Source organism: Lutjanus erythropterus, chromosome 10 (assembly GCF_056507025.1).
Source record: "Lutjanus erythropterus isolate fLutEry1 chromosome 10, fLutEry1.hap2, whole genome shotgun sequence".
Classification (NCBI taxonomy): Eukaryota; Metazoa; Chordata; class Actinopteri; order Lutjaniformes; family Lutjanidae; genus Lutjanus; species Lutjanus erythropterus.
This window is the reverse complement of record NC_139326.1, coordinates 38,487,091-38,498,960: the sequence shown is the minus strand read 5'-3', so window position 1 is coordinate 38,498,960 and position 11,870 is coordinate 38,487,091. Positions and strand designations below refer to the sequence as shown.

Below are 11,870 nucleotides of genomic sequence, written 5' to 3'. Positions count from 1 at the left end.
GACGTAGACAGTCACACTACCAGGGTAACAATGTGGAATAAGTTTCACACTATTCACTGGTTGGTCATCCAGACTTGGGTAGTGAGTGGAATAAGGTACAGTTCAACCCAGAATCAAAATACACACTGTTCTTCCCATCTGTGTTGCTATTTAGCCATCTAGAAAGATCTTTCCGCCAGGTATAAGGCTGGAGGGGATCATGTGATTGCTTGTGTGTGACCAACAGACTTGGAGCTCGTCCACAGCTAATCTTGAATACTACTAGACCCATCGGCTGAAATTTTTGGTGCACATTCATAACTGCATGCTGAAGGACCTGTGTTACAGTATGCCTCCACACCGGCGGCAGCCACAGGCGTTTTATTTTTAGGCCACCCCATTTTTGTGAATGATATCTCAAGAGGGAATTTCTTCAAAGTTGGTAGAAATGTCCGCCTAGGCTCAAAGATGAACTGATTTGACTTCTGCAGGTCAGAGGTCAAGGTTACTGTAACGTCACAAAACACAAGAATTCATATGCTAAATATGACAATTGCAAATTATCCCAGAAGGGTTACATCCAAATATGATTTTTTTTTGGTTCCTGGTGGAGATCTGCACCTATTCAATGCATGCTTCTAGTTTTGGTGTCAGTTTTGGAGATGTCTGCTTCCTTAGGAATATAATGGAACTAGATGGCACTGTGGTGATCAAAGCACCAAGAAATTACACTTGAAACAGACCTACACCCACCTGCACTGCACTAGCAAGCTCAGCAGTGCTAACGCTCAGCTCAGCTGAGGAAGAAGCCATCAATGTTTACATCCCATGCGATCACGAGTACAAGCCTCTTGTCCATGAGTAGATGCACGTCTCCTTCTGCACTGTGATACAGTTGGTGGGTGTAGTTCAGTAGAAAGAAAATAGTTCCTATATGAAACTGCTCACAACAAGGTGTGTGGATTATCTTACTGACTGATTCATGATTTCTGGAGGTTTTTTTGGTGTTTTAAGCACCTCAAGCTGAGTGCCATCTAGTTCCATTATATCAGAGAGAAGGGGTCCCTTTAATAATATTAATTTATCCACATGGGAGATAACAGGATTAAAGAACATCTAGACAAAGAGTTTAATGGAAGCCACTTTATTAGCATAACACACATCCTGCAGCGAGTATTGTTCATGGATGTGGACATAAAAGCACAAACTCGTCATAACACTGACAACTTTCATCATACACAGTGGATCACTAGTTAGAGAATCACAGTACAACAGTAACCAATGACAACATGATGGTCCAACACAGGGAACCAATCAGAAACTGCATCTCTAAAGGAAAAAAGTACACAAAAACACTATTGAGATAATGCACAAGAGACAATCCGACTACACTGTATGTTTTTCTTTCAAAATGCTTCATCTACAGCTAAATACACCATCAGAGTGGCTTTACGTTGGCATTTCCAAGGTCAGACACATCACTGTAAATCTGATGACTTGTACTATATATAGCATGGTTGCTACAGTATGGAAAGCACTACATTAAACATAGCATGCTCCAAGAAAATAAAAGAAGAAGGTTGTGTATTGGTAGGGGAGAGAATACACTAGAAGTGAATACACAGATGTGTTAAATCCACAAGTTTTCCAATGAAAAAGACAGGTTTGTCCTGTTATAACAGTGAAGCAGTACAATAATTGTCCCAGTAAACAATTTGCTTTTACAGCCCATAACCTCTGAATCTCTTCCAGTTGTCTAAACTAATTCATACATTACTTTTTCCAAAGAAATAAACATCTCACAGTATACAGTAGTGGACAACATTCAACACAAAGCCATCAAATCTCTTCGATCAACATTAACACACTCATGAGATTCAACACATGATGATGTGAATTCATGACTTAACAACAGCTGAATCATATATAATATCCAGTGTATACTTAATGTGTTGTGTCAGGGGGGAGGACAGGGGAGGGAGGGAGAAGTCAGTTTATTGCTGTATGAGGGCTGAGGAGGGAGCACTACAGGAGCTTCTTAACTGGTCTGCTGTTCTTTATCCATGTCTTTGAGGGTCTTCAGAAGGCGAGTAGGGGTGAAGATTTCAGTCGATCCTGAGAGACACAAGACGACATAGTAAGAACAGCTCTAACACAAAAAAGGAAGACACAGAACAGTGGCAGGGAAACACATCATGACGACAGTCCTGGAGGGGATTAAAAAGGGAGGTGAGATACAACACAACACCACAGGTCAGAGAGGAGGATGTACAAGAAGTCATGTGAAGAATGGGTTGAAAAAAAGAGAGCATTAGAGAAGTAAAATAATGCACATCTCCACACAGCTGGCCGGTCACAGCATGAAGCGGGTGTGAATGTGAAGGATTGTTGGTCTCAGAAAGTTACAGAAATCTGGAGACACAGCAGCCCTGAATCAAAAGCAGGTAGTTCTGATGGAGCTCTGATTCAGGTGTTATATAGATATAGCCAAACTAGTTTTTATTGTTCATATATAATATCGTTGCTGTCAGCCGCAAACTTCCTTCACCAATCAACCTAGCGCAAACTGCGGTGGTGGGCGGGGCATGAGGCCAGATCTGGACTTTCTCACTGGGGGAGAAAGAGGCCAAGGGCCATGTTTTATGCTGATCTAAGCATGGATTTAATTTATTCAAGGTGTGTCCAATTCCTTGACTAATTCATGGGCAATTTTAGGTCAAAAATGCAATAAACCAATCAGAAAGTCATCTCTCATCACCTTTAAAAAGCAGGTGTGCCAGGAGTGCAAGTGTAGGCAGCATGACGGAAGATTTACCAGGAAGAAATGAAAGAGAAATTTTTTTTAAAGAGAGGAGACGCATATCCTGGTTCGAGAAGTATATAAGTATATAGAAGAATAAAATATTTTTGATAACACTTTAATTTACAAGTTCCCTAATTTCATGGTAAATAGGTGGAAATTACCAGGTAACATATTTGAAATTTCTTAGAAATTACCCACAAATGACCTACAAATTAGCCATAAATTTCATGGTTAAGTACACAATAATTAGCAAGTGTCATTTTAATCTAAGTAGGTGGTATTTCACACATTTGAAATTTATTTAAATTTGTACGTATATGTGATAATTAGCAAGTATCATAATTAATTAATTATCACATACTTACCATGAAATCTGGGGGTAATTTATTGATAAATTCAAAGAAAATTTAAATATTTTACTTAGTAATTACCACCTGTTTACCATGAAATTAGGGAACCTGTAAATTTAAGCATGATCACTTTTTCTTTTTTTCATAAATCAATGCTATTGGTCACCCTTTATTTCTGTCTGTGGGTTTTACAAATGTTTAACTGTTGTGAAGTATCAGAAATAGCTACTAACTTTGACTAAGCAGCATTCGATTACTTTAAAAACACAATGTCAATATTAACACTTTATTTCTGATATAAAATATGTTCCAAGGACATTTTACTAATCCACGCTCCTGTGTCCTGGTCACACCCTCGTTTTGTCTTCATTTTTAGACCTCCCACGCAAGTTCATTTTCTATCTTGTAGATGTGGCAAAACTGGCAACTGCAGTCTTACGGGTGTAAGATAAGAATGCCACCTGCGCCATGAGCCCCACGGCTTTGCACCAGTTGAAAGACAGGGCCTCAAGAGTAGATCCAACCCCTTTTTCAGATTTTTTTTTACTTTCACTTGTGAAATCCACGTTAAAAAATATTAATCATAGCTGAGATTTTTGCACACTTTAAAGTGTGTCCATGAGGGCTGGGTATTGGTACTCAATACCTTTAAGGTAAATAAAAATAAAAATAACCCAGTATCAAGTATTATTTAAATTTCTCCAGTCAATTGATATCTGTATTCAATCCTTTTGTTACCAAAATCTAGAAAAAAACGACTATTTCCATAGTTTTTCTTGCAACCAATTACAGCAAACAAAATGTGTTGAATGAGGTACTCTATTGGTATCACTTTAAGGGTACTGGTATTGGTACTGGTATCATCATTTTTTAACAATATGCATCAGAACAGTCTACTAAACCATCGAGATATAGACATGAAACACAAGGACCAGGGTTAGTTTTTCCACAATCAGGCAGCATTTGATTGTCAGTGAAAATCACAGACAGCAAACACTGCAGGGATCGGAAGGGTTCACAGATCGGACACTGGGCAGGCGGGTTGACATGGGAGAACACAGGGATCCACAGACCACATCATTACTTGTGTATTTACTTCCAAACGTCTTTTCATTCTGCAGGCGGCTCCTCTGTGCCCTCTGGTGGGGCATTGGGGTCCAGGAAGTCTTGGTGCTGTAGTTCCTTTAGGTACTTAGGCGGGGTGAGAATGTGGGTGGAACCTACCGGGAACAAAAGCCTCAAAGGTCAATGTATGCAATATTACTAAAAGCCTGATGAAAGGTGAATTGCGGATGATTTTGCAGATTCACTTGTCCTCCCCTCCTTCCTGCAGAGTCACAACAACATATCAGCTCTCACAGAGAATGTGATTAATGCCATTTCACAGAAGTAAAGCTCTGCTGAGTCAGCAGTACAGGGAACATAAATATAAGATTTCCAAACAGACACATCAGCAAGATTCAAACACTCAGGAGGATGGATCCAACTTTTATTCATCCTGTTTCCATAGCAGGACATTACCAAGTCACGCTGCATCAAACATGCTATTGTCAACCCTCTATATGAAATATGTACTGAACACTAGATCATGGTTAAATGTTGATGTAGAAATTTCTGCCAAGTTAAATTAGATAGTTCAACACAAGGCAGAAATTAGCAATAACAGAGAAAACTAGATCTTAATACTTGACTAGCTGAACACCTTCCACAGAATTCAGACTAATAAAGGATTTTAACTGTAGGAAATGATTCACAAGGGTTGAGCTGCCCCTTAAAAAAAAACACTGTCCTTTGTTTGTCCTCATCTCTGGTGCAATAGTCAGGGGAAAAGTTGCAGCACAGCAAGGACTCTCACACACATTCAGAGGTAGAGACATTTACACCTTGCTCTTCACCAAACCTAAAGACAGAGACAGTCTTTTACATTACTGTCGATTTTATTCCGTCCCTTTCAATAAAGGCTGGCCCTCATCATCGTCCTTCGAGTGCCCTCGAGATCTGAGACACGTTGCTTCCACTGGTTTCTGTTGCTCACCAAGTTCATTCACAGTCAGTCCAGCGTCCCTACAGTCAGCAGATCTGGCAATGTGAGTGGTCTGCTTCCCCTTGTAGGACAAGGAAGTCCTCAGAGCAGAATGTTCAAGATTATCTGGTCTTTTGCGCTGTAGCAATGTCCAGCAAAGCGGGCTCTTCTCTGTGCCACAGCAGCCGAGAGGGGAGGGCTGCAACCTATAAATCCGAGTTTTTGTGGGATGGTTCCTCCACGAGAGGTTCTGGACGGGCATGAAGAGTCTTGTGTATGTTCTATCAAGACACTCCTGGAGCTCTTTCGTCATTGACCATATTTCAGCCCCACAAAGGAGGACTTCTTCCACACAGGCTTTGAAAAAGTTGATCTTGGCAGCTCTTGAGACATCTGATGGCCATATTGGATGTAGCAAACACTCCAAGCCTGCTCTTCCCTTGTCAGGAAGTCTTTTCTGCTGCTGACTACATATGACCCTCTGTATCTGAAGTCGTCGATTTCCTTTCCTCCACCTTCAGCACTGTTCATGGAGCAGATGGGTGGGAGATCTCGCTCTTTGTTCAGAGTCAGGCATTCTGTCTCCTTGGCATTTAAGAATAAGTCCACTTTGGTAGCCGATTCTTCAGGCTCTTGTGATGACCATATGAGTTCAGGTTGACGCTACACTCTTAGAAATAAGGGTTCCTCTACTACTGCTACTTGCTTGCTACTTAAGTACCCTTTGTGGAGGAAAGATTGTTGAAATCCGTGAAGAAAGTTCAAGGTCACCAAAGGTTCTTTGTACTATAATATAAAAAGGTTCTTGGTAGAACCCCTGGGTGGGTGTTAGTTAAAACCCTTGGAATATTAAAAGAAAAACAGAAATGAACTATTTACCAGACTTAAACCCTGAACCTTTTTTTGTTCTCTGTGAGTGAATCATCCCTTGCTGCGTTTTTATCATTTTGATCAAATAAAATAAACGGGTGTTCAGCTAAGAGTTGGTATACTTGCAAAAACACAGATTGACTCTTTGCGCCCAGTGAACTCACCGATCAGGGCCTCCCACTTGCCGTTGGCCTGGGTGACCTCATACACGCAGCGCATCTCGCTGTACGTCACCCCTCCAATAATAAAGACGATGATCCTGGGCCCCGTCTTCATCTCTGTTGGGCCCCTGTTCTTGTGCCAGTTACCATAGCGAGCACTGCAAGATGTCAAACAAGGAAACAGATAAATATTTACTGCAAAACACTGATTTTTACTCATGCAGGTAGATATTTTTTAAATTTGAGTCAATATTGGAAGACTCTTATTTAAATGAAAATAAGATGTTTCCATTCAAATGGCTTTTTTTAGTTACTGCAGCTATTTACTGAAGCAATGAGGTGTAGACAATATGCACTGAAATACTACATACCTTGACGGAGCGCTGGCTTTGGCAGATGCTTGTCTCTGTGAAATGTACGGGTACTGCTTTGGGTCAAGTTTGTCCTCAATAGCATCCTGTGGGAACACATTCATAAAGTGAGTACATGAGTCTTCAATCACAATCACACAAATACTATCTAAAGTCACATTCAGACACAGTGAACATTATAGTAGTAAGAGGGGACTAAAATGGTGCTCCATGCTCCTCAGGGATTTAACTCAGTGTTTCCAGACTGTGTTTTTACCATCTCAAAATTACAGTGGGAATGTTGTCAGGGAACAGCATGGGAATGGGACCAGAACAGGATCCAGGCAAACAGAGAACGGAGCCGAGCTCAGCTAATAGGATTGCAAACATTAGCTGCACAGCCTACTGAGCTAACTAGCTAACAGCAGCTAGCAGTCACAATTAGCACTTTGGCAATAAGTAAAGTTATCGGTCCATCAGGCAACTAACAATGTTTTGTCCATGAAATATGATCAAGTTTGATCAAAATCAGTGAATACAGTTATAAAATTGTCTTTGTTGTATGGTAATCAATGAGGTCTGGCCCCCAGAAAAAATCCATTTTGGGGGTGCCTTTTGTAAAGGCTCTTAATGTCTGCAACTACATATTCTTGTAAAAATTAAATTTGAAGAATCAGCACATACAGTAACAATGTTTAATATCACATTATTGAAATGTTGCTACAGTAAGATGAATATCTATAATAGTTAAACTGTAGCATAAATAGCTAATATTAGTGTGTAGCTTGGTAATGTAACTCATGAAAAGTACCTCAATGAGATCCTTGATGAGAGGAGTCCACCTGGAGAGCTGGTAGGTCTGCTCACTGATTCGCTCCTTGCGATCAGGCTTCTTGGCTTTCTTGGCGGTGCCCTGTGAGGAAATGACCCTGATCACTTGTGTGCTCACAGTTTACACATCAGCACATCAATTCACTGACAGTTAAAGAGTGGGTCGGTTTTTTTTTTGTGTCTGTCTTTTCAGCTTTAGTTATGTAGAGAGAAATAGGTGTTAGACACACATCGAGGCACAAAGCGTTTTGGTGAACATGCTGAACAGACTCAAAGGAGTTGAGTGAGGAATTTTGAAATTTTCCATTTGGAAGAGACACCTTGAATCATGCTGCTATACGCCTTCAGAAGTGTTAAGAACAGAGGTGGAAAGTACACAAAGTACAAATACCTCATTACTGTACTTAGTACAGCACTAAGTAGATTTTTCAGACATCTGTACTTGAGTATTTATTTTTCTGACAGCTTTTTACTTTAACTCCCTGCCTGAACACAAATATCTGTACTTTCTACTCCTTACATTTTCAAAAGTGGCTTTTTACTTTATATTATTGATTATTTTAATCTTGCATCATTGTGCACCACCTTCCCAACATTAAGACTGATTTAAACCAAAACAATAACACATAGAAAAGAGATGTAATGGTATATCCATCCATGCACCCATGACAGACATAACGAGACATAAAACATGCAACAAGACAAAAACAACATAAAACACTTAAGACGAGAACAAGATGAACAAGATGAAAATGGCCTAAGTAGTAACAAGTTGAAAACGAAGATTTAGCTAGATAAAATACGTAACAAGATGACAACAACAAAGATTTAAGACTAAAATGACGTAAAAGATGTAACGAGATAAAAATGACATAAAACACGTAACAATAGGAAAAAGAAGATTCACAAGATGAAAATTACGTAAAAGACATCGCCTGATGAAAATCACTAAGAAGTAACAAAACTAAAACAAAGATGTAACAATATGAAAATAACAAAACATGTAACAACAGGAACACAACAGACTTAACAAGACAAAAACTATGTAAGATGTAAAAAGATTAAACTGACAAAATTACAAGATTAAAACAAAGTAAAACTTAATGAAACAAATAACAAAGACCTAACTGGACAAAAGATTAAAGAAGCTATGTAAAACATGTAACAAGATGTAAACAAGAAGGACTGAACACGATGAAAAACAATGTAAAAGATGAGACAGACAGAGAAGGAGACTTGACCATGGAGAAAAGGTGAAATTCAGTTAGCTTTGCACAGAAACAGTAGAAATGTCCTTCAGAGGACGTCTTTTATTTGTATACTTTGAGCACATTTCAGAAGCTGAAATTTCACACTTCAGTAAAAAAAAGTTGAATCAGTACTTCTACTTTGATCGGAGTCCTTTTTTTTTACGCAAGTATCTGTATAGGATGTGTGAACTTTTGCCACCCCTGGTTAAGAAGCCAGTGAGAACCTGCTCAAGATTACGCTTCATATGGTTCATGATGAGACACTGAGGTCCCGGGCCAGGACAGCTCACCTCAGAGACAATTGGAACGCCCATGTGGGCCATGTTGGAAATGATGTCACTGTCCTCTGGTGGGATGTTGGCATGCTGGAGGAGCTTACACAGGTTCTCCTCAGTCACACCTGACACACACATAAAGACGCACAAACACATGCAGCATAGACTTTGAGTTCATGCAACACACACATGCATGAGAACATGCACATGAATCAATATGTTATAATGCATGCAAACACAAGGAAACCTGAGAATGGTTAACAGTAAATTAACAAAAAAACAAAATATGAATGCATGAGTCCATCAAAAGATTGTGAGTGGGGTTTTCTGCTTTTTAGTGCAGAAGCTCTAAATGTTATTAGCTGATATGAAAAACAAGAGGAGCAGGACAGTGGATATCTGACCGTTCTTCAGGAAGATGTATAGCAGGATGATGCGGATCTTGTCAAACACACTGACGTTGGCGTCCAGCAGAATGGGTACAATGAGCCTCATGGGGTCCTTGATCTTTTCTCCCTCTGCATCTATACCCATCGCCAAATCCTGAAAAACAGAGGAGGCCAAAGCTCAACATCATAGATATACTTTATTATAATGAACTCTCATTCAGTCCAATGAGAGATGATTGCCTGGTTTTCTGGCCCCTGGGTTTACTTCCTGGTTATACAGCCCACTGAATATGCACAGTTCCTCCCTTGCCTGTGAGTTCCCATTCAACCCGTAGACAGATTTTCAAACTAGATGTTTGTGTGTAGAAATCCAGCTTAGATGTCAGCAGAGAGTCTGTATGTGACAATAAAGTTACCTCCAGAAGTCAGCAGGAGGTTGTCACATCCCATCAACAAAAACTCTCAGAATAAACGCTCAACACTATTTTGAATTTGATTCTTAATTTCACTTCTAGTACTTTAAAATGCTATACAAAAGTGCTGGTTGATGGATAAATTTGTTTGTCAAGAAATAGTTAATAATAATTATAATAATAGTTAAATAGAAAACCCTGGGTCTTCAACAGGGGGTCTGTGACCCCTAGGAAGCCCTCAGCATTACTGCAGTTACTGAGGGGGGCAAAATTGTTGTTAAACTTTTTTTTTTTTAAACAAAAACTAAAATATGTCTGAAGATACATCGCTACCCATAATCCTTGCATAATCATTACTTGTTAACTTACTAAATCACTGTACAGCACCTGTCCATAATATCAAACCAGCTAGTTAAATATTATTGAAACATATTGGCCAGTTAGCTGGATTATTATCCCAAGTGTACAGACACTCTGACATCCCCTCCACCTCAGAAACCACCAGCAAAAGTGCAGAGTGTGAGGCTAACACAGCTAACGTTAGCCATGCATTAACTGCTGCTGACTCAGCAGCTACAGGTCAGAGCAAACAAGAGAAAATATTTAATGCAGTATATATAGCATGGCGTCCCTTCTCCATTTCTCTATTAGCTAAGTGGTCCGTGGCCTGAAAATATTGAAGAACTCTGCTGTAAACTGTCTTTTTTTTTAAGTGGATTTATGGGCGTTATTCCATGATGACAATAATAGATATCCTACTGAATTTAAAAATATGAGGATGATGCCTGTGTGTTCAGATTTGACTATATAAGAGGGGCGTGTGTGTGTTTGTGATTTACTTGTTCTACACGACAGAGTTTGTCCACAGTGCCCTGGTAGCGGTTCATACAGTCCTCAGCCAGGTGGAGATGGGTTGAATACTGAGGTCAGAGAGGAGAGATGCTGTTAGTGGGTCTGACACAGAGAACACAGTCAGCTGTAAACAGAATGGAAAGCAGCATGTTTTTCATTGTTCATATGTGCACCTCGGTTAATCTGCAAAATAAAGTTCTGAACCTCAAATTATGAACATCTGTTTAGTATCACATGTCAGAGTGCCATGTTCTTTTTTTGTTAAATGATTGTTGGAACAGTGTTACAGTTAGATGATCCTTCAGTGGGGAGGTGAGCATACTGGGCGAGAAGAGTAAGATTTACACCCGGTCTTAGCAAAAGGACGGCTTAAGCCTATCTGGTGTAACAGGTATAACTGTGAGGGTGGACTTAGAATGCAAAGTTACGATCATCTTAGCTTAAGACCAGGTGTAAGTCCTGTTGTTGCAACCTGCCCCAGATGTCTCCATACATGCACATATCCATACATGCGTGCACAAATGCATCAACATGTAAATCTACCTTTATCTTAGCTTTTCTAACTCAATGAGTGATGCACTGACTCTGCACTGACAAAGGCTGAAGTCATGCAGCCCCTTGTGTTTTTTTTTTTGGATGAAAACATTTAAACTCCACTTAAACCAGTAGCATGACATGCTCTGACTGTACAGATGCACAGTAAAACCTCAGCTCCTACCTTGCTGAGCTCCTTCTGATACTGAGGCATCTTCTTCAGCATCTGAGACAGTTCCTTCATGGTGGTCTGAAAGACACAGATGAGTGAGTTATATTTAACCTCTTTACCTTCGCTGATGCCAATGTAATATGTTTACTCAGGTACTCGAACTGGACCAGGTGCTAACTCGCCATTTTCAGCATGTAGGCTGCAGCTTGGAGGTTGTTGCTGCTGTTCCCCATAGTAATGGACACTTGTAAACTCAGATAGTGGATGCTGCCTGAACAGGCCAATGGCAGGCTTAGATCCAGAGTCAACACCTGGTCAGTCCGACCAGTCATATTCTCTAGTTCGACATCAGATCATAAAGTGCAAACACCTCGTTTCGCTCTTCCCTTTCAAGTGTGTAGGAGTAGCTACAGTGGCCATGAAACTCTTGCAAAATCCAAAACGCCATATCTAGAGCCAGTGTTTGGTTTGTCCGTTCTGGGCTACTGTAGAAACATTGTGGTGTAACATGGCGGACTCAGTGGAAGAGGAGTCATGCCCTCTGTGGTTATTAAGGACTCATTCTAAGGTTAAGAAAACAAAATAATTCTCATTTTCATGTGATTATACACTAATGAA

The 11,870-nt window shown here is 40.0% G+C and overlaps 1 protein-coding gene across 3 annotated transcripts in view; it reads right to left on the bottom strand.

Annotated features, from left to right (window-relative positions):
• Positions 1-1,107: 1,107 nt before the first annotated feature.
• stxbp1b (syntaxin binding protein 1b) overlaps positions 1,108-11,870 on the bottom strand; it is a 38,977-nt gene continuing 28,214 nt past the window's right edge. The window contains exons 12-20 of one of the 3 annotated variants that reach the window (XM_084729254.1): positions 11,265-11,330; positions 10,534-10,614; positions 9,297-9,435; positions 8,908-9,017; positions 7,348-7,449; positions 6,558-6,643; positions 6,190-6,344; positions 4,217-4,352; positions 1,108-2,094 (exon numbers count right to left, since the gene is read on the bottom strand). In XM_084729254.1, coding sequence (XP_084585380.1) covers positions 4,243-4,352; positions 6,190-6,344; positions 6,558-6,643; positions 7,348-7,449; positions 8,908-9,017; positions 9,297-9,435; positions 10,534-10,614; positions 11,265-11,330 — 849 coding nt within the window. In that variant the 3' untranslated portion in view covers positions 1,108-2,094; positions 4,217-4,242. The remainder of the gene's footprint in view (positions 2,095-4,216; positions 4,353-6,189; positions 6,345-6,557; positions 6,644-7,347; positions 7,450-8,907; positions 9,018-9,296; positions 9,436-10,533; positions 10,615-11,264; positions 11,331-11,870) is intronic. The other 2 variants (XM_084729253.1, XM_084729255.1) reach the window with 2 other exon arrangements.